Source organism: Macaca fascicularis, chromosome 9 (assembly GCF_037993035.2).
Source record: "Macaca fascicularis isolate 582-1 chromosome 9, T2T-MFA8v1.1".
Taxonomy (NCBI): Eukaryota; Metazoa; Chordata; class Mammalia; order Primates; family Cercopithecidae; genus Macaca; species Macaca fascicularis.
The window spans coordinates 18,857,807-18,879,844 of record NC_088383.1 but is presented as its reverse complement, the minus strand read 5'-3'; the positions used below and the strand labels follow the sequence as shown (position 1 = coordinate 18,879,844).

Genomic DNA, 22,038 nt, shown 5'->3' with positions numbered 1-22,038 from the left:
AAAGAGGAGATAGGGAGAGAGATAGGGTTAGACAGTTTATTCAAAGGGATAATAACAGAGAACTTTCCAACCCTAAAGAAAGACATCAATATCCAAGTACAAGAAGGTTATAGAACAGCAAGCAGATCTGACCCAAAGACGACTACCTCAAGGCATTTAATAAGCAAACTACCAAAGATCAAAGATAAAGAAAGGATCCTAAAAGCAGGAGAAAAGGAACAAATGTACAACGGAACTCCAATATGTCTGACAGCAGACTTTTCAGTGGAAGTCTTACAGGCCAGGAGATAGTGGCATAACATATTTAAAGTGCTGAAGGAAGAAAACTGTTACCCTAGAATAGTATATCCTGTGAAAATATTCTTTAAACATGAAGGAGAAATAAAGATTTTCCTAGACAAGCAAAAGCTGGGGAATTTTATTAATTCTAGACCGGTCCTATAAGAAATGCTTAAGGGACTATTTCAATCAGAAAGAAATGGATGTTAATGAATAATAATAATCACCTGAAGGTACAAAACTCACTAGTAAGTACACAGAAAAACCCAGAATACTATAACACTGTAACTGTTGTGTAAACTACTCCTATCCTAAGTAGAAAGACTAAATGATAAATCAATGAAATGCAATAACTATAACAACTCTTCAAGACATAGACAGCACAATGTGATATAAACAACAAAAAGTTTAAAAGTTGGGGGACAAAATTAAGGTGTAGAGTTTTTATTAATTTTCTTTTTTCTTGGTTTTTGTTTATACAAACAGTGCTAAGTTTCTGTAAGTTTAAAATAATGGATTATAGGATAGTATTTGCAAATCTCATGGTAACTTCAAACAGAAAACATACCATGGTTACACAAAACCTAAAAGCAAGAAACTAAATCATATAACCAGGGAAAATCACCTTCACTAAAGGAAGAAAGGAAGGAAAGAAAATGACCAGAAAACAAATAACAAAATGGCAGGAGTGAGTCCTCACTTACCAATAATAACATTGAATGTAAATGAACTAAACTCTCCAATCAAAAGATATAGACTGGCAGAATGGATTAAAAAAAATAAGACCCATTGATCTATTGCCTATAAGAAACACACTTCACCTATAAATACACATATAGACTAAAAATAAAGGGATGGAAAAAGATATTCCATGCCAATGGAAACCAAAAAAAAAAAAAAAAAAAAAAAAGCAGGAGTCACTATCCTTATACCAGACAAAATAGATTTCAAGACAAAGACTGTAAGAAGGGAGAAAAGTCACTATATAATGATAAAAGTGTCGATCCAGCAAGAGGACTTAATTATTTTAAATATATATGCACCCAACACTGGGGCACCCAGATATATAAAGCAAATATTATTAGAGCTACAGAGAGACATAGGCCACAGTACAATAACAGCTGGAGACTTCAACACCCCACTGTCAGCATTAGACAGATCTTCCAGACAGAAAATCAACAAAGTAACATTAAACTTAATCTGCACTATATGACCAAATGGATCTAATATATATTTACAGAACATTTCATCCAATGGCTGCAGAATGCACATTCTTCTCTTCAGCACATGGGTCATTCTCAAGGACAGACCATATATTAGGTCACAAAACAAGTCTCAAAGTATTTTTTAAAAATTGAAATAATATCAAGCATCTTCTCTGACCACAATGGAATAAAACTAGAAATCAAAAACAGGAGGAATTTTTGAAAACTATGCAAATATATGGAAATTAAGCAATATGCTCCTGAATGACCAATGGGTCAATGAATAAATTAACAAAGAAATAGAAAAATGTCTTGAAACAAATGATAATGGAAACACAACATACCAAAACCTATGAGATACAACAAAAGTGGTATTAAGAGGAAAGTTTATAGCTATAAGTGCCTACATTGAAAAAGATGAAAGATTTCAAATTAACAATCTAACAATGCATCTTAAAGAACTAGAGCAGCAAGAGCAAGCCAAACCTAAAATTAGTAGAAGCAAAGAAATAAAAAAGATCAGAGCAGAAGTAAATGAATTTGAAATGAAGAAAACAATACAAAAGATCAATGAAACAAAAAGTTGGTTTCGTGAAAAGTTAAAGAACATTGACAAGCCTTTCGGCAGACTAAGAAAATAAGAGAGAAGATCCAAATAAATAAAATCAGAGATGAAAAAAGAGACATTATAACTGATACTGCAGAAATTCAAAAGACCATTAATGGCTACTATGAGTAACCATATGCCAATACATTGGAAAAATCTAGAAGATATGAACAAATTCCTAGACACATACAACCTACCATGATTAAACCAGGAAGAAATCCAAAACCTGAACAGTCCAATAACAAGTGATGAGATTAAAGCCATAATAAAAAGTCTCCCTGTAAAGGAAAGCCCAGGACACAGTAGCTTCACTGCTGAATTCTACCAAACATTTAAGAAGAACTAATACCAATTCTATTCAAACTATTCCAAAAAATAGAAGAGGAGGGAGTACTTCTGAACTCATTCCATGAGGCCAGTATTGCCCTAATACCCAAACCAGACAAAGACACACCAGGAAGGGAAGGGAAGGAGAGGGGAGGGGAGGGGCAGGCCAATATCTCTGATGAATATTGATGCAAAAATCCTCAACAAAATACTAGCGAATTGAATTCAACAATCCATTAAAAAGATCATTCATAATGACTAAGTGGGATTTATCCCCTAGCTAGGATGCAAGGTTGGTTCAACATATGAAAATCAGTCAACGTAATACATCACATTAACAAAATAAAGAACAAAAATCATACGATCATTTCAATTGATACTGAAAAACCATTTGATGAAATTCAACATCCTTTCATGATAAAAACTGTAAAAAATGGGGTATAGAAGGAACATATCTCAACATAATAAAAACTAGATACATTAGACCCACAGCTAGTATCATACTGAATGACCATGATGATCATATGACCAAGGATCCCACTGCTGGGTATATCCCCAAAAGAAAGAATTTAGTATATTGAAGAGATATCTGCACTCCCACATTTGTTGCAGCACTGTTCATGATACCTAAGATCTGGAAGCAACTTAAGTGTCCATCAACAGATGAATGGATAAAGAAAATTTGGTACATATACACAGTGGAATATCATTCAGCCATAAAAAAAGAATGGGATCAAGTCATTTGCAACAACATGGATGAAACTGGAGATCACTATGTTAAGCCAAGCAGAGAAAGACAAACATTGCATGTTCTCACTTATTTGTGGGATCTAAAAATCAAAACAATTCAACTCATGGACATAGAGAATAGAAAGATGGTTTCCAGAGGTTGGGAAATGTACTTGGGGGAGGGGGCCAGTTAATGGGCAGAACAAAATTAATTAGAAAGAATAAGACCTGTTATTTGATAGCACAACATGGTAACTATAGTCAATAATAACTTGATTGTAAATATTAATATTAAAATAACTAAGAATATAATTGGACTGTTGGTAACACAAACAATAAATGCTTGAAGGGATGGATACGCCATTCTCTATGATGTCATTATCACACATTGCATGCCTGTAGCAAAATATTTCATGTACCCCATAAAGATATACACCTACTATGTACCCACAAAAATTTGAAAAAAGAAAAAAGAAAAAAAGATCAAGAATTTTATGTCTAGCAAAATAATCCTTCAAATTGAAGGTTTAAAAAAAGCCATTCGCATATATACGATGAATGAGAAAATTTATTGCTAGCAGACTTGCCTTGTAAGAAATACAAAATGAAGTTCTTTAGGCTGAAAAGAAATGACTCAAATTTACCACTTGGGTAAAGTTCCCATTTTGATTAAGTCCACTGAAAGAAATGACCAGCACTGGAGATGTAAAAATGTGGGTTAATATGAAAGACTCTATAAATATATTTTTCTCATTTGTTCTCTAAACTTAATGAGAAAATATTACAGGCTTCTCTTTCAAAGTCAGAAACACAATAAGGATGCAGATCATCCCCACTACTATTTAACATTATATTGAGATTATTAACCAATGCAATTAGATGAGAAAGTAAATAAAAGCATGAGAATTGGAAATAAAAATAGGCAAAACTATATGTATTTAGAGAAATTAAATATCTGAAACTCCTAAAAATCAATACAAAAATAATCATGAATCAGGTTATAAAATTAACCTATAAAAATTAGAAACATATATACGTATACACACACACACACAAACAAAGATCAACTAGAAGATAGATGAAAGAGGACCTCATTTAAGAGAGCAAAAAGAATGTTAAAGGCATAGGTATAAACATAACAACAAATGCCCACAATCTATGGGAGGGAAATTAATATTTTTAAAAGCAAATTGTTCTCTTTTGAAGAATGCATGGCCAAATTAAAGTGTCAAGAATTTATATTTAACTACCCTTAAGAATCTCAATAAAATGAAGTAGTGAGGAGAGGAAGTTTTTCTATTATAAGATTATTACACTAGACAGGAAGAAATGAGAATTAGAAGATCACCATTTTATAAGCCCTAAATAATTAATCAGTCTAGGCAACTATCATCAATAGCTTATAACTTCTGAAAAAGAGATGACCAGATGCTATATGCTTTCTAATGGAAGGTACTAACATAAAACAGCTAAGCAACCTTATCAAGTCTCTACATATAACAGCCCCTACGCAAGAAACACAGTGAATAGAAATGCGTGATAGATGACTAGGACTGCAATCAGCAAACTCCAGATGGAAATCAACCCCCTTTGTTTTCAACCAAAAAAACTCGCAACAAAATAGAAAAGATGGAAGAAGTGTGACATGCATAAAAGAAACCTAAGGGATATACCAACAATTTGCATTTTATGGACTTTATTTTGATCATAATTCAATAAAAATAATTTTTTAAAAATTATGAAAATATGAACAGTGATTGAATTTTTTTTTTTTTTTTTTTTTTTTTTTGAGATGGAGTCTCGCTCTGTCTTGCAGGCTGGAGTGCAGTGGCTCAATCTCGACTCAGTGCAACCTCTGCCTCCTGGGTTCAAGCAATTCTCCAGCCTCTGCCTCTGGAGTAACTGGGACTACAGGCACGTGCTACCACACCTGGCTAATTTTTTGTACGTGTTTTTAGTAGAGATGGAGGTTTCATCATGTTGGCCAGGCTGGTCTCGAACTCCTGACCTCAAGTGATCCACCCGCCTCAGCCTCCAAAGTGCTGGGATTACAGGCGTGAGCCACTGCACCCAGCCTGAATTTTTTATGATATTAAGGAATCGTTATCAATTTTTTACTCGTGATAATGAGGTGCTTAAAAAAAAAAAATCCAACTGGGCACAGTAGCACACTCCTGTAGTCCCAGCACTTTAGAGGGCCAAGGCAGGCAGATCACTTGAGGCCAGGAATCAGAGATCAGCCTGGACAATATAGTGAGACTCCTGTCTCTACAAAAAATAAGAAAACTAGCTGCGCATGGTGACACACACCTGTAGTTTCAGCTACTCAGGAGGCTGAAGTGGGAGGCTTGCTCAGGAGTGGGAGGTTACAGTGAACTATGGTCCCACCACTGCACTTGAGCCTGGGCAACAGAATGAGACCCTGTCTCTAAAAACAACAACAACAACAAAAAATCCATCTCAGGGGCGTTTTGATGTATATTTTAAGAATTAGCCATTTCATTTTTACTGCCTTGTCAAGTACAAAGAAATGTGCAAAACACACATTCTAATTCCAGTTCTGACATCCCATTTCATCCTGGAGCCCCCAAAACCAGGTAGTCACGAATGCAGCAAGAATGGCTATTTCACATTACTTCTGTCTGAAATTAAATGACTTTCCTGATTGCAAGGAAACTGCTGCCAAATGTCTTGCACAATTTGGAATACTATTCTTTCATTCTACATGACAGTTTGTTAGGCCTGGCCCAGCATTACATCCCAAATAAACTATTCAGTTAGCATTTATGGCAGATCATAAAATCTCCGCCTCCCTCTACATCCACAACTCCAATCACTTAGAAATAGACCAAGTCCATGCTTTTGCCTCATCACCACATACCTTTCATCGCACACTTGCCTTGAAAGGCCACCTAAGCTGTGTGGCTTTATGACTCAATAAAAATCGTATTTAAACATACCTGAACGAATTCAGTCATCAAGAGCTTCGGCCTTTGTTTTTGGCATAGTTTACTTAGCAGGTGTGACTTGGAAGTTAAATTCGTGAAAACATCCTTACCTGATAGGCGGAGGGTATGCGTACGATTCAAGGAACTGAAAATATACTCTGTAAAGTAGTCTGGGGAAGGCAAGTTTCCTTGTCCCAGACAAACACCCTGAAGGGACAAAGTAATGATCGTGGCTGCCAACTGAGGAAGTGTATTTTCATTAGCACCTTCACTGCTCACTATTCCAGATTTTTTCTGCAGTGTTTTGGTTTCCATACACTGAAATCAGATACAAAATAAAGAGAAAACTGTAACTTCTGAAGTCATTTTGATTCGAACATCTCTGAAATATCCCCCCCCCCCACAAAAAGATAAGGAATAGTTTGTCTAAAAGAAAATGGAATCATTTGGAGGAATATGACTATCATCTTTCTCCTGTCTCAGATACAACTCAATTTGGAAATTACGTGTTTATCTATTATGGCACTGAATTTTCTAACTCTCATCCCACTAGTCCTTATTTATGCAGCCTTTCTCACTATCCTCTTTTTCATTTTTTCTTTTTTTTTTTTTTGAGACCGAGTTTAGCTCTTGTTGCCCAGGCTGGAGTGCGGTGGCACAATCTTGGCTCACTGCAACCTCCGCCTCCCAGGTTCAAACAATTCTGCTGCCTCAGTCTTCCAAGTAGCTGGGATTACAGGTGGTGCCTGCCACCACGTCTGGCTAATTTTTATATTTTTAGCAGAGATACGGTTTCACCATGTTGGCCAGGCTGATCTCAAACTCCTGACCTCAGGTGATCCACCTGCCTCGGCCTCCCAAAGTGTCAAGTGCTTGAGTCACCACACCCAGCCTCACTCTCCTCTTAAAGATGTGTTTTCTCCAAGGGGATCTCCTGCTCTTATTGTTTAACATCCTTAAAACCGGTGGGTTGTTACTCTGTCCTGGCTTTCAGTGTAACCTGCAGGAGAATGATTTTCCAGCCGACATTCCCTACCCTGACTTCACACAGGCTCTGCTGCCTTGTGTCATCACAGGGCCCCTCTACTTCTCATCTGCCTCTGGTCCCAAGGTCAATGTGTGCTCATTGCACATCAGACCTAGCACACTGTCCATGTTCTTTGAACTCCCAGAGGACATCGGACCTTTTTAAATGTGCATATCAATTTTCCTCCATTAAATTATAAGCATCTTAGAAGCTCTAATTTTGCTTTATATCCCATTCATATTCCCATTTAGACATTTGAGTGCCTACAATGTACCAGGCGCTATACTAAACCCATTTCATACGAAGTGAAAGAGAAAATAAATTCATCAAAAGAGAGATCAAGGGAAGGTTATCATGTCAAGGTTGCATTCTAATGACTTAGGACAAGGAGAAAAAGTGCCCATTGAGCTTATTTTTTTTTTAAAGTCTGTAATTGAAGAGCTTGGCAGGAGCATATTTATAACCATGGTCCAGAGCAGAGTGGAAGGCTAAGAGTCAGTTACCAAAATTTTGATAAATTTGGACAAGTAGCCAGAAGTTCCATGGGTGAAAAGAACAAGTTGAAATAACAGAGTTTGAACCTCAAAGAAGCATGAATGTTTCATGCAGGTTGTGAAAGAACAACGGTCTCAAAACACCATTGAGGATAAAAGAGAATTCCAACCATTGTTCCAATCCCTGAAGTCCTTTGCATGAACACCCGGCCTCCATGCAGTAGGCAGGGCTACGGGAACACTAGGGAGAGATTCCTGTTCATTTACCATGGAATCAGCCAACAGTGGAGAGAATTCAAGAGGTGGGAACATTGAGAGATTGAGTCAGGAAGATAAAACACAGACAGGTTTGGACAAAAGAGATTGAAGGAATGGAGAGATGTTGCTTTCTGAGCCATTTGGGGAGCTTGCCTGGATTAGGGTATCAAGTTGATTCTCTTGGGGATCTGGCTGAGGCCCACTTGGAGCAGCCATTAGTGACTTGATCTGTGGAAGCTGAGTACCGTGCAGACCAAGACCTGGAGATTCAAGTAATGATGGGCCTGGTGAGCCAAAACCTCATCTGACCTCACGCCATCTAGTGAGAAAGAACAGCTGATGTGGTGCAGTGCCAAAAGCCCCCTGCAAAGTCTGAACTGATTGACTTCCTAGAGAATCCTAGCCCAGTTGAATGAGCTCACGGACCCTTCACAGGAACTAGAGACAGTGATGTCATCCAGGTGTTCACAAGTCTGAGGCCTAGCAAAGGTTTATGACTCAGCAGGTGTTCAAGCCTTAATGACAAAGGGTGTTCAACCCTTAATGACTGAAACTAGCTGGAAAAAGGAGTTCTAGATGTACTACTGATTTATTCTGTTCTGGGGCTGTTTGATCTCAGAAATACTCAGAAACCTGGGTATTCGCAGTATGTGTAGGATAACCAGAAACCTGGAAATACACACCACACCACCTTTTAAGTGCTGTTTCCATTTCGTCTCCATCAAAAGGCATTAATGGGTAGGATTAAAATCTTAGCAGTCAATTTGAATCAAACTTGGATTATATAGATGTTGCACTGAAGAAATTATATGTAGGCATGACTCCTGGTTTAAGTAGAAAACAGTTCTGTAAAAGAACCCCTTTTTCTTTTCTTTTCTTTTTTTTTTTTTCTTCTTTTTTTTTTTTTTTTTCCTTTTAGAGATAGGGTCCCATTCTGTTGCCCAGGGTAGAGTATAGTGACACAGTCATAGCTCATTGTAACCTTAAACTCCTAGGCACAAGCTATCCTCCCACCTTAGCCTCCTGAGTAGCTGGACTACCAGCTCATGCCACCACATCCAGCTAATTTTTTAAATTCTATTTTTGTAGAGACAAGGTCTTGCTATGTTGCCTAGGCTGATCTCAAACCCGTGGCCTCAAGTGATCCTCTTGCCTCAGCCTCCCAAAGTGTTGGGATTACAGGTATGAACCACTGCACTGGGCCTAGGAATCCCTTTTCCTAAAATGAAAATAGGAATAAAAATATGTTCAAATTTTGAAATTAATAGGATTAGAGCTACGGATGTGATATTCACAAAGTCCTTAGCAAACAGCTTCTCCATTTGCTCTGCCAATAAAAGAAATTAAACATATTTACAGAAAATTGGAGGATAGGTTTGCTGGTTGTTAAGCTGCAGAATGCCAGAATTGAGAGCAAGAACTAAATTTGTCTATACATGTTTATGAATAATTCAAGAAAAAAATGATTTCCCCATACTCTTCAAAATGTAGTAATGGCTTCTTAATTAATTCTTTAAAAAAAAAAAAAAGTGACTTAAATAAACCTTATGTTCAGAGAACTTTATCTGCTGAGATTTCTCACTGCAAACCAGAAAGCAAAAACCTAACTGAAAGGCCAGTTTTGCTAGAATAGTAATGAAGGCAACGGAGACCAGGTGGGAGCTGGGAGAGAGGAGAGGTATTTGAATAGACCCTCTACACAGGCAGTACAAGTCAAAAGCCACAAAGGGATACCATCTAGGGCTGGCAACCATGAGTAATGCTTTTGGCAAGCTGCTTCTTCAGTGAAAGAACTAATGATAATTTATCTCTTTCAAAATGTCTCTGCCTTCTCCTTTCCCAGCCAGAAGGCAAGGCAAAAAGAAACATTGCTCTCCACCACTACAGCTCAGTCCTTGGAAATTGGTCAAAATGCCTTGGGGTCACACTGATTTGAGTACTCAGAGGGACTCAGAAGAAGACAGCTGCCGTTTCACCTGGAGTGCCTGTCCACCCACCCAACTTCTGGCAAAAACTCCTCTTCCAATTAGTCATTACATTTCCTCTTTTGGACCTGGAATTTTAAATTATGTCATTTAACATCTCATAACCAAAACCCACAAATACTTACCTCCCTTAGAAGTTCTTGAATGTCTTTGAAATAAATAAGGAACAAACAATAAGGCTCTAGGACTGTATCTCAGTAGCAGAACCAGTTAGCCATTTTGCCTTCTTACCTGGCTTTGAGAAGTGTCAAAGTACTGCCTGGTGAAAGCCAAGATATCTTCTGTCTCATTCTGTGAAAGGAAAGAGGAGTCTTCATCCTGCCTGAGGCTCAGTAGGCTGTGTAGGTAAAATTTATACTCTTTATTACTCATGTTGAGCTTTGAAGAACAGATCTCTTCCTGATGAATAATGTAATAGAGAAGGAGAAGAGAAACTCTCTGTACTACTTCTTCTCTAAGCTGATCTTCAAAATTTCCTCCAGCTATTAGTAATAGTGCATCTGGTTCAAAGCACTGTGGAAGAAAACAATGACAGCAACAAGAGAAACAAAACTTAGCAAATAGTTCCAGAACACTAATGACCACCAGGGTCTTTGCTACTTATCATTTTATAAATAGAAAGGAAAAGCAGGCAGGATCAATAGCCAGATTCAAAGAGTTGGACTCCCATATAACAATGATGCCCTTCCATGGAACCCTCTTTTTCCACTAAGAGTAATTCCTGACTCCAACTAGGGTGGCCACAAGTTGTTGACCTGTTGCCTGTGTAAAACAGATTATTCTTTGGCTTTTAAAGTGATGCCCATTTGCTTTTAGAACAAAATCCAAACTCCTGGCAATCTTCTTTTTGTTCTGGCTCCTGTCTACTCTACCCTTCCTTCTCTTAGCCTTAGTCCAGCACCTCACTTAACTTCTGCCCCTGTGATTTTATGTCAATTTCACCAAGTTCTTTCCCACAATCTTCCAGGTCTCCTTGTTCCCCTCATTCTTCAGGTTTCAGGCTAAAATGTCACCCTCTCACAACACCTTCCTAAAGATTCCCAACCTGCGTTCCCTAGTACAGAACTATCTGATAGAAATACAAGTCACACCGCAAATATGAGTCACATATGTCATTTGAAGTTCTTTAGCAGCAAGATTTTAAAAAGTAAAAAGAAACAGCTAAAAGTAACTTTTGTAATATTTTAACCTTATGTACCAAGATTAAATTATTTCACCGTGTAATCTAAATTTTTAAAATTAAAGATATTTTATATTTTTCTTCTTGAACAGTCTTTGAAAACTGGTGTGCATTTTATGCTTACTAGCACATCTCAGTTTGGATGAGCCACGAATCAAGCGCCCAACAGTTACATGCAGGCTAGTGATTACTGTGCTGGACAGCACAATTCTGGAATACATCATTTAAAAATTTTTCTTCATAGCACTCGTATTGTAAAATTGCTTTGTTTACTTGTTTATTCTCTCTCTTCTCTATGAGAACCAGTGGTCCATAAAGAGTAGATTTTGTCTGCTTTTTGCATAGTTCTATCCTCAGCATATAGCACGATATCTGGCACTTAAGAGGTGTAAAAATTTTACAAATGACTTCCATCTGCCCCTCTTCTAGCCTATTTAGGGAAATTGCCAAAAATGATTTTGTTGAAGGGAATCAGAACATACTGCCCCAAAATATGCCACCATAGCATATTGATTATTTTGAGCTGAAGGCAACTGAGAAACAGCAGGCATGGGAAGGATTCTCTGCCCTGCCCCTTACTATCTAAAAGCGGGGCATAAGTTTCCCATGAGAAAGGTATCCTTGCTGTATCAGGAAGAGGAGAACGTTCTTATCACTGGAGATGGGGAGTTAATGCTGAGATGAACCTATACAAACGAACCTTGCTAAAATAATCCTCCATTGGTATAATTGTTAAAAAAAAAAAAAAAATTTGGTTTCACATATATATTTCCTAGTCACTTTCCCACAATTTACCATCTCTAGTCCAAATTCACTTTTTTTCTTACTCTTGTCAGATCCCCACAATTTATTACTCTTTGTTTAAATGATTTATAACCCCCTGGGTCTAACCACTTCTTTGGAGTTTTCACTTTCTTTATGATGCCCCTATTCCACATAAAAATATTAACATCAAATAAAATGTGTGTGCTTTTTCTCCTGTTAATCCATCTTTTGTCCATTTAGTTCACAAGCCCCAGCTACAGAATTTAAGACGTTAGAGGAAAAGTCTTTCCTCCCCTGCACTGTGCTGCCTTATTGGTTTCACAAACCACAAGCACATGCCCAGCTCCTGCAATCTGAGAAGTTTATGTGGCATAAGGGATTTGGATAAGTGTTGTGGGACAGTGAGAAAAAGACACAGGAATCGTGGACCAGAAGCTTTCTCAGCAAGAGGGAAGCTGCCTTTCTTCAGAGACAGTTGGGGAACTCCTGAGAATTCTCACAGGATCTGAGAAGCAGCCCCAGGACACAGCCACAGAGTGAAAGCATTGAGAAACGCCTGTCCTGACTCCCAGACAGATTTGTGCCATGGTGGGGATATTGTACTACAATATATTTTAATCTAGTCTTCTTTGAAGTGGAAGTTTTGGGGGTTCTAATTTCAGGTCTGCTGTACAACCCACTGTGTAGCATCTGCTATGTAATCATCTGAGTCAGGAAGAAACAAATGTCATCCATCTCCAAATCAAAGCATAATCACATTCTTCATAAAACCACACAGACTTTAATCCCTCCTGAACCCAACTGCAGGGGGTCAAGTACTCAAACAGAGGGGACCCAGGGGTTCCACTAAGACCAACTCTCAATGTGGATATTAGGCTCCACTTCTAAAACCTCGGCATCCATTTTCTGTTCCCTAAGTAACCCAGAAGAAAAGTCCACACCTTGGTAGCTGATGGCAAGGCTGACACCAAGACCCAAAAGGCGAATCCATTGAAATAAAAGTGTAATAAAGCTATTCTCCGTACCAAATAACCTCCTGAAACTAAACTATTGGTACCATTAACTACAATTTGCTGGTAGCCATGTGCCCAGCAATGTGCAGAGTACCTTTTACATTCAGTTATGCCTTGCTGTATAATCTCATTGGTTCTGAAAAATGCCCAAAGTAATGAATTTTTTAGTAATAAGAAACCTATTTTATTATTTTAAGTGTGAGAAACAAAATGTCTCCGGCCTATGTAATAAGCCACCAAATATTTCTAAATATTTGTTTTTTATAATATAAAGCAACTAGAAGACCAATTACTCAATTATTTAATGCACAACGAATTAATGCATACATTTGTGTACAGTATGCAAGGATATTGCAAAGAACATATGAGTTACATCTTTCTTCATGAGAAAAGTTTACCCATAGAATATGTGAAAACCAAGACTAAAGTGGTAAGAAACTTGCCCAAAGCTACACAGCTAATGGTGGAGAGCACTGTCAGTCACAATTCCTGCTCTTCCAAGAACAGGACCCATTCTTTTATTCCTTCCTTTTGTGCCATGGAGAACACAGGCTGTGGACCCATTGACGTACTTGATGGGCAACCCCTCAACCAGTAATTTTCTCTCTCTCCTATTTGATGGGAATAGAGGTCAGTTAGGTGGCTAAGAGATTGGTCCAAGCCTAACATCAATAAGAACAAGGATATGGTACAACCAGAGCATGGAATGAGTTTATGTTATACTTTCAAGTGCTGCTCAGGTTGTTTGATGGGGCTGGGTAGGTAGTAAGAAGAGTGTCTATGTCTACAATGCAAGGAGTAGCACGCTCATGAGGCCATGAGACCACAACCATGTGGCAAGGCTTGGTGTATGAGCACATGACAGAACATGTGGCCACATTTCAACCCATCTGAGATGCGGAGACTCCTGTCCATGCATCACTCTTCCTCAATGTCTTTGCCATGTACCTTTCCAGGGTTGGAATTGGAATCCATGGCACAGAACAGCAGAGAGCAGGGTCTGCATGTAATCGTGTGGGTAGGCATTCCAGAACTGTGTATAAAAGGTATACAATATGGAAGGTACAATTGGTTTCTAGCTTTGGGAAGCTTGAAACAGTTGTAGAAGCATCTTTTGTCTGAACAGAGATTTTGGTAACCTTGAATGCACAGGTGTTGTGTCACATTTGCTTTGATTTTTTGAGGCCTGCTACACTAAAGCTTAATTGTGAATCAAATGACCATGGGCTGGAAACCTTTCTCCCATTTATAATATTTGAATCTTGAAGAATGTATTTTAATACAGAAGGTGGTGGCTTGAGGAAAGAATACAGGTGGAAGCCTCAGAAAAGCTAACATAAAATAAGAATTCCTCCCCTGGACATAGATATGATGAAAAGCACACTACTGGGACTGTTGGATGAGGACAGAGCTAGAATTTTCAGTTCATCACCACTAGATTTATTTTGTTGTTAATGTTTTTAGAAGTTGGCTCAGTTGTGTTTGGGAGAGGATGTTTAGCAAAATGTTGCAAATACTGCCACCCCACAGGCATCAGTATCTGTCCAAGGCTGCCTTCTCTGGTGAAGCAATTCTTTGTTTAAGAAGAATGGACTCATTCAGGAATAATCCATTGATTTTCCTTTTAATCTTGTCAGGTGGGGGAATAAGGTTTAAGGAGGGGAAAAAAACCTCAGAGATTCTGGGAATTAGTTTTAATGACTTTATAAGGAAATAAACTTTGGGAAAAGACTGACTAAAATGCAAGGAGAGGCTCCCCTTACAAGCTAAACAGGCTACTAGGATACTTGGTAGTAATGGTCCACCACACCCTGTCACCGCATCACATGGCCTTCCCCAACCTTGAAATTCAACTTTGCTTATGATCTTCACCAGGTGAGGGACTCAGTGGACAAAAAGCAACATGGTAGCTATCTTCTCCTACATCAATAAGACAGCTGTCAGGCCTCCAGGATAAACTCTAGGGTTTTAGACTGAAAGGTATTTAACATTTGATTTTGAGTAATGGGTAAATCTTATATTATAGAAATCTAAGAACTTAAAAGAGACTGTCTTCTTTTAAGTTCTTAGTTCTATAAGGTCTTTTTTTTTTTTTTTTTTTTTTTTTTTGCAGGGGGGTGGTGGATGGGGCGGTGGCTGATAATTGACTGTAAATATAAGAGAGAAAGTGTATTTCTTTTTTTCCTGACGAAGAGCTAGAAGGATGTTGCTGATGGCAGGTACTGGCTCTTTAGGGTCTGTACTAGATTTAGTGGGTCTTCTGACTGACAAAAAGTTTTTAACGGAGAAGAGTTCAGATCAAATTGTTAGATAATAAGACAAAGCTGGGTGTTTTCCACACTTTATTCCATGACAGTTATGACAAGAGAGTCAGGGGCTAGGGCTAGGTGTGAATTAAATGGAGACCCTTAAAGCAGTGGTTCTCTGCTTTGAATGTGTCTAAGAATCGCCTGGAGAACTTGGTTTAAAATCCTCAGAATGTAGGACAGTGGAGGGGGGCCTAGGGCACAGGCGGGTGGGAGATTCTGAGGAATGGCGCTGCTCTAGTGTCTCTGGAAAAGGAGAAATCAGACATTGCCGTGAGATACAGGGAACAGAAGGAACTTGAGCTCCTATATCTGACTTTCTGCGTATGTATCCATGAGATTCTCATAGAGATCTGATTCCTAAGGAGAACATGCATATCCATGAGATCCCCCACAGAGATCTGATTCCTAAGTAGAACATATATGTCCATGAGATCCTCAGAGATCTGATTCCTAAGAAGAACAAGTATGTCCATGAGATCCTCACAGAAATCTGATTCCTAAGGGGAACATATATGTCCATGAGATCCCCACAGAGATCTCCCTGAGGAGCAAGTGTCAATGAGATCAACAGAGATCATCCTGGGATGTGATACATGACTCAGACGTGACTCAGAGATTTGTTACCTGAGAACATATGTGTCCATGTGATCCTTGCAGAGATCTCCCTGGGGAGCACACATATGTCCACGTGATTTTCACAGGTATCTCCCTCAGGGGCATATACACAACCATGTGACCCTCACAGACATCTGACCCCTGAGGAACATGGGTTTGTCCATGTGGTCCTCACAGACCTCCCTGAGGAGGGGCTCATGATCCCAGCCTTCCGGGTGAGGAAGCTGAGGCTCCACATGTCTCAACACTAGAAGGTGCCAGAAAAGGGCTCTTTTCCTCTCAGAAACCTGTGTAGGGTTATGGTTCTCATAGTTATTGAAGAGGAATGTATTGTTTTTGGAGTTATTTAACCCCTCATGAAGTTCATTGAAACTATATTCTAACCATTCTCATTAAAGAAAGAAAAAGCCAGGATCAGCCCAGAACTATTCATTTTCAAAGACTGCAGCGTGACTGAATTTATTTTAAATGTGCAGTGCTCTCAGATACTTCAGATTGACTTTTTAAAAATTTCACTTCTTATACAGACCTAAAATTGGAAGCATTTTTCCTCCCAACAAATCCAAGATACCTACTTCCCTCTTTATTCAGACATTTAGGGATATGAACAAACCCCCTTAACCTCTCTTTTTACCACAGAATTTGTAGCATGAACCCTTCCTGTCAGCAGACAAAGTCCTCAAATGACAGAACAGACTCGGCCACAAGCTGAAGCCCTGTGGTTTACGCCAGAACCGGGGCGTTTGTGAAATCCAGAGGACTCTGTTTCCTCTCTCTTTTCATGAATGATGGGAGACATTTCCTAAGTTCCTTCCTGGTGGGTGACTGGGGTGAACTGAAGGCTCCTGAGCAGGTAAAGCTGAGACTCACTTCTGCTTCACCTGCATTTCTTTCACAGAGAAGGAGGGTGAAGCTATTAAAGATGGTGTTTCAAGTCCTAGGAATGGAACTGATTCAAATGGAGACCAAATTAGCTAAAGTCCTGATACTGTCACAGAAAACAATAAGTGCTCAACAATCCTTCCCCCAGCCCTGAAAATGGAGAACAATTTTGCATATTTACCTTCCTCCCAGCAAAACTACTATTCAAGCAGCCTTAATAAGGCACTTCACGTCATTAAAGGAGAACATTCCCCTGAAGCGAATCCTCAGAGGACATGAATAAGAGATGACTTCTGGTTATTTCCAGTGGGACGTCTTGTGTTGCTATCTATATATATTAATGTCATCACAGATGAGTTGCCTATTATAACACATTTCCTCTGGGAACCATTGGGTATTTTAATAATTACTGAATTATTTATTGCTCACACAAAGCAGAGAAAAATTCTCTATGAGCAAGACCTCTTCTGTTACGAAAAAACAAAACACTTGGTCAGAAAATATTCCCCTCCCCTCCCTCCCTCACCTCAGAGCTATGCATGATTGAGAAAGTCTGCCAAAATGTATTTTGGAGACAGCTTTTGTTTTACTTATTTATATATGCTTTCATTTATGCATTTATAGGTTCATCCTAAAAAATCTCATGGGTCAGGAATGGGATGGAGCAGGTTTCATTTTTTCTTTTGTAGTCATTTAAACACATGAGTTCTCACCTCCTTCCATCCTACCCCACCCTTCCTAATGAAGAGAGTCTCAGCCACCGCTGACATCATATTAAAGTGACCTGGAGTCTGGGCACCGCGGCTCACACCTGTCATCCCAGCACTTTGGGAGGTGGAGGCGGGCAGATCAAGAGGTCAGGAGTTTGAGAACAGCCTGGCCAACATAGTGAAACCCTATCTCTACTAAAGATGCAAAAAATTAGCCGAGTGTGGTGGTGGATGTCTGTAATCCTAGGTACTTGGGAGGCTGAGGCAGGAGAATCACTTGAACTCGGGAGGCGGAGGTTGCAGTATGCCAAGATCATGCCATTGCACTCCAGCCTGGGCAACAGGGCGAGACTCTGTCTCAAATAAAATAATAAAATAAAAAATAAATAAAATAAAATAAAATAGTGACCTGGAGAGACTTTAAAAAGTTCTATCCTAGACAAGTAAAATCTCAGTCTCCAGAGGTTGAAGCCCAAACATGGGTATGCTGGGAAACCTACGCAGCTGATTCCAGTCAGGGTTGAGATTCACTTTGTAGGCTAAGATCAGGCTGTGATTCAGGCCTCAGGAGCCATGGGTGCAACTTCAGCTCCACCTGCAGCATCTGTCTCCCCAGCTCAGATTCCTCATTGTTAAGATGATTATCCAATCATTAACTACCCACCATGCATAATATTAGAAAATACCATGCCAGGAAAAAGTACTCAAAAATCCAATTTTGGACAAATATCAGATCACATTATGCTCCAGCAAACAAATAGCATCTAAAACTAGTCACATGCAAGTGCACTGAAGGCTTTAAAAAAAGATTAGTCAATCAAAAAAGAAAAGAGGACTAAAAGTTCACGCTCACAAATAAATACCTCTATATATGCAGAAGGATTCTAGAAAGACTTACATAAACATCATCCTTTCAACAACAAAAATGTCCCTAGGTGCTATACATAGAACGCTGAATGATTTGCTGTATCCCAGATATGGAAATTATTTTGCCAGAATGCATTTCCCAATTGTATATTGGAAGATTAGCCTGTGATTTCACGTTACTGAAATAAATCCCTATAGGATCCATTGCTTTCTTTTGGACATGCCCTGATACCTGACCCCATTCTATTTCACTAACCAGATGGCAATCTCCTTGCATTCCGTTTCTCCTCCGTGGGCACCCAGTTTTCTCCAACAATGTTTTGATGAGGCTTCTTGAGTGGTTGTGGGGTGGGTGGTCACCAGCAGAGAGAACCTGTAGCAGGTCTGCCAGTTGGCCTGAACTCCCACGGCCTCTGCTGTCCTGGGCTGAGGGTTTGTCTGTCTCAGTAGAAAAAACACGGCTGAGTAGAAGAAACAATGGCACCCAGGATATTGAAAGCTTTGTCTGGAAGCACATTTCCACGCTTCCTCCACCTTGAGTCTGTCTTGGATGGAGATAAGTATGTTGCCGTGTACGGGGTAAACTTGTAACCAAAGGAATTTCTGTGGTAAAGGGGAAAAATAAAGCCTCAATTATTGTGCCTGCAACATGTTTGAAAGGATTCATTAATTGGGTGGCTAAGCTGATTTGCAATGACAAGCTGTTTCTACACAACAGGCGGTCTGTAGGTAATTTCTAACCCCAAATGGCAGGAAAGTTCCATGGCTGTAGACTTTCAAACTGCACAGGCAGCCAAAAAGCTTGTTAGATTGCCTCTCCCTAAACATAGTGTCACATATTAGGAAGAATAAGCTTCTCCATTTTCCAACAGGTGGTACAAGCTATAGGACCCAGGTTGGGAAACACCTTATGTTTATCCCATTATAAAGAACTCCAAGTGATTTGTGGTCCTCGCCCCTAAATAAAAAGAGGCAATAAATTCTACTAAATGACCAACATGATGTTGAGTTTAAAAGTTTTAGGCCAGGCGCAGTGGCTCACACCTGTAATCCCAGCACTTTGGGAGGCTGAGGCGGGCGGATCATGAGGTTAGGCGTTCGAGACCAACCTGGCCAATATGGTGACACCCCGTCTCTACTAAAAATACAAAAGTCAGCCGGGTGTGGTGGTGCATGCCTGTAGTCCCAGCTACTCAGGACGCTGAGGCAGAAGAATCACTTGAACCTGGGAGGTGGGGGTTGCAGTGAGCCGAGATCGTGCCACTGCACTCCAGCCTGGGCGACAGAGCAAGAGTCCATCTCAAAAAAAAAAAAAAAAAAAATGGGGGGGTTAGACAAGGAAAAGTATTAGAAGAAAATAGTAATGTTCAGAAAACGCAGGTCTGTTTTTTCAGTTTATTAAGAGTTGAGATTCTAGAGTAGGAAGCATCTTAGAAAAATAGAATTTCAAGACCTCAAGAACATGACACACGCACTCACTCAGTGGTGACTAAAGGAGTGGGGGATGACTTTAGAGCCAATCAACTTCCTGGAAAAAAAAATTATCTTTCTGTTGATGGCTTGAGGCATCTAAAATGTTAACAGCATCTCATGTCAGATCCTGGCCCAGAGATGAGCTGGTAAATGACTGTGGGCTAGTAACGAAGGTACTGGGATTACTTTTATGAGTTAAAAACAACAACAACAACATTTTCAGGTTGTTATGTTAGCAATTTAAAAGTGACAGAGGATGATGCAACCATTTCTAACCCCAGTGCTTACCTTCAGAAGAAAGATAAATGATTCTTTATCTGGAGCTCCACAGCCTTTTAAATCCTGGAGAGTATTTCACAGTCACAGAGTTCCCTGTTTTTAAAATTCTTTGACTGTGCACTGGGAGCTAGAGAGGATTATTTCAGGCCAGAAAAGTTTTCAGTTGCTATGGAGAGAGCTGCTCTGAAGGTAACAATGAAGGTGGATAAAAGGGAGAACTTTCTGTCTGGTAGCTTTTCAGGGTAATCAAATCAGGGTGGTTCATGAATTTAACTTTTTAGATCAAGATTTAACCAATTTTCGTAGGCTCGCCTACTGTCACTCGCCTTTCAAGGGACAGAATCTAGGTCAAAGGATTTCACCTCGCAGAATAGAAAGACTTTAGCGTTAGATGAAGATCTTTTTTTCTCTCCGGTTGATTCTGTAATAACTGTTTCATCCAGGCTCAAACCAAGGATGTGTTGAAAAGATAGGCTCTTTGGAACCCTATTTGTTTTGCAAGATGCAGAAGCCTAAAAGATTGAAGGCTTTCGTAATGAGATGTTTTCAAATGAAAAGTATTGGTGAAGGAATGAAATTCTTACCAGGGAAGTAGGTAGTATAAATGAGAAACTTTAATCAGCTGCACATATTGTGATCACCAGCATCAGTGGTCGGAGTTATTATGTCAGATCCTTCATGCTCCACAAAACAAAGCCTTTCAACAAATTATTAGTGAGTAAATAACTGAATGAACAAAGTGGTTCATTTTCTAGGAGGCAAGAGAAGTTAAATCCTAAGATTTCAGAGTGGGAAGAGTACATGCCCACAGTATAGGGGTTTAAGTCAGCTGGTGGGCAGGTAGAGGAAATTCGAGATCAGGATAATTAGCCTCATCACTAATTGGATATGAAATCTGGGAGCCATGGGATGGGATGTTCCTGACAGAATGCTGGTCACTGATGGAAATACAAAGGCAAATATTCCTAGAAAATTCCAGGCTTTTTTTTTTTTGAGATGGAATCTTTCTTTGTTGCCCAGGCATGAGTGCAGTGGCGCTATCTCAGCTCACTGCAACTTCCGCCTCCTGGATTCAAGTGATTCTCCTGACTCAGCATCCCGAATAGCTGAATAGCTGGGATTACAGGTGTGCGCCACTACGCCTGGCTAATTTTTTTGTATTTTTAGTAGAGACAGAGTTGCGTCATTTAATGGTGGCCAGGGTGGTCTCAAACTCCTGACCTCAGGTGATCTGCCCACCTAGACCCCCTCAAAGTGCTGGAATTCCAGGCATAAGCCACCATGCCCAGCCAGGGCTCCTCTGTGATAAGCCCTCAGGGAACAGTTGGACTCAACTAAACTGTCAAGGAAAGGGACTTGGCTTGTGCCTTGTGAGCTCTGTGCTGAGATTAACTGAAGTTAGAGTCTGGAATCAGCAGTCAAAGAGAGGAGCAGGGAGTTAGGAATGAAAGTCACGCCCTTTAAGCCGAGAGTCTAGTTGAGGCAGAGAAGTGAGGAGGGAGCAGGCTCAGGACCAGAGTGGTGCCCGACCACCGCTCCCTGCCAGCTCCTCTCAATGCCAGCTCTCATCCCCATGGTGGGGACCACTTGAGCATCTTTTTTTTTTTTTTTTTTTTTTTTTTTTAAGATGGAGTTTTGCTCTTGTTGCCCAGGCTGGAGTGCAATGGTGCAATCTTGGCTCACCGCAACCTCCACTTCCCAAGTTCAAGCAATTCTTCTGCCTCAGCCTCCCGAGTATCTGGGATTACAGCGTGTGCCACCACACCCAGCAAATTTTTTGTATTTTTAGTAGAGACCAGGTTTCTCCATGTTAGCCAGGCTGGTCTCAATTGAGCATCATTTATTAACCATGTCCCAGTCTCTAAGACTTAGTGATGAGATCACTAAGGAAAAATAGTCCAATCCCTATTCAGCAAGTTCTCTGGTCCTACTATCACCTATGTTAAGTTGAAAAAAAGTCACACAAATTTAGAAAAGAGACTTTATTTCTTACAAATGGGTTACAGCCTGCAAGGTGGCCATTCTGATAGGCTGGGAATCACAGCGTCGGCCATCCACCATTTGCAGGCACTTCAAAGGAGGAGGC

The 22,038-nt window shown here is 39.7% G+C and overlaps 1 protein-coding gene across 6 annotated transcripts in view; it reads right to left on the bottom strand.

Annotated features, from left to right (window-relative positions):
- SLC39A12 (solute carrier family 39 member 12) overlaps window positions 1-20,067 on the bottom strand; it is an 80,595-nt gene extending 60,528 nt beyond the window's left edge. For 3 of the 6 annotated variants that reach the window (XM_005564744.4, XM_045399649.2, XM_045399650.2), the window contains exons 1-4: window positions 19,962-20,067; window positions 18,457-18,803; window positions 10,091-10,372; window positions 6,206-6,413 (exon numbers count right to left, since the gene is read on the bottom strand). In XM_005564744.4, the coding sequence (XP_005564801.3) occupies window positions 6,206-6,413; window positions 10,091-10,372; window positions 18,457-18,717 (751 nt within the window). In that variant the 5' untranslated portion in view covers window positions 18,718-18,803; window positions 19,962-20,067. The remainder of the gene's footprint in view (window positions 1-6,205; window positions 6,414-10,090; window positions 10,373-18,456; window positions 18,804-19,961) is intronic. The other 3 variants (XM_065520388.1, XM_074001152.1, XM_074001153.1) reach the window with 1 other exon arrangement.
- Between the last annotated feature and the right edge of the window lie 1,971 nt (window positions 20,068-22,038).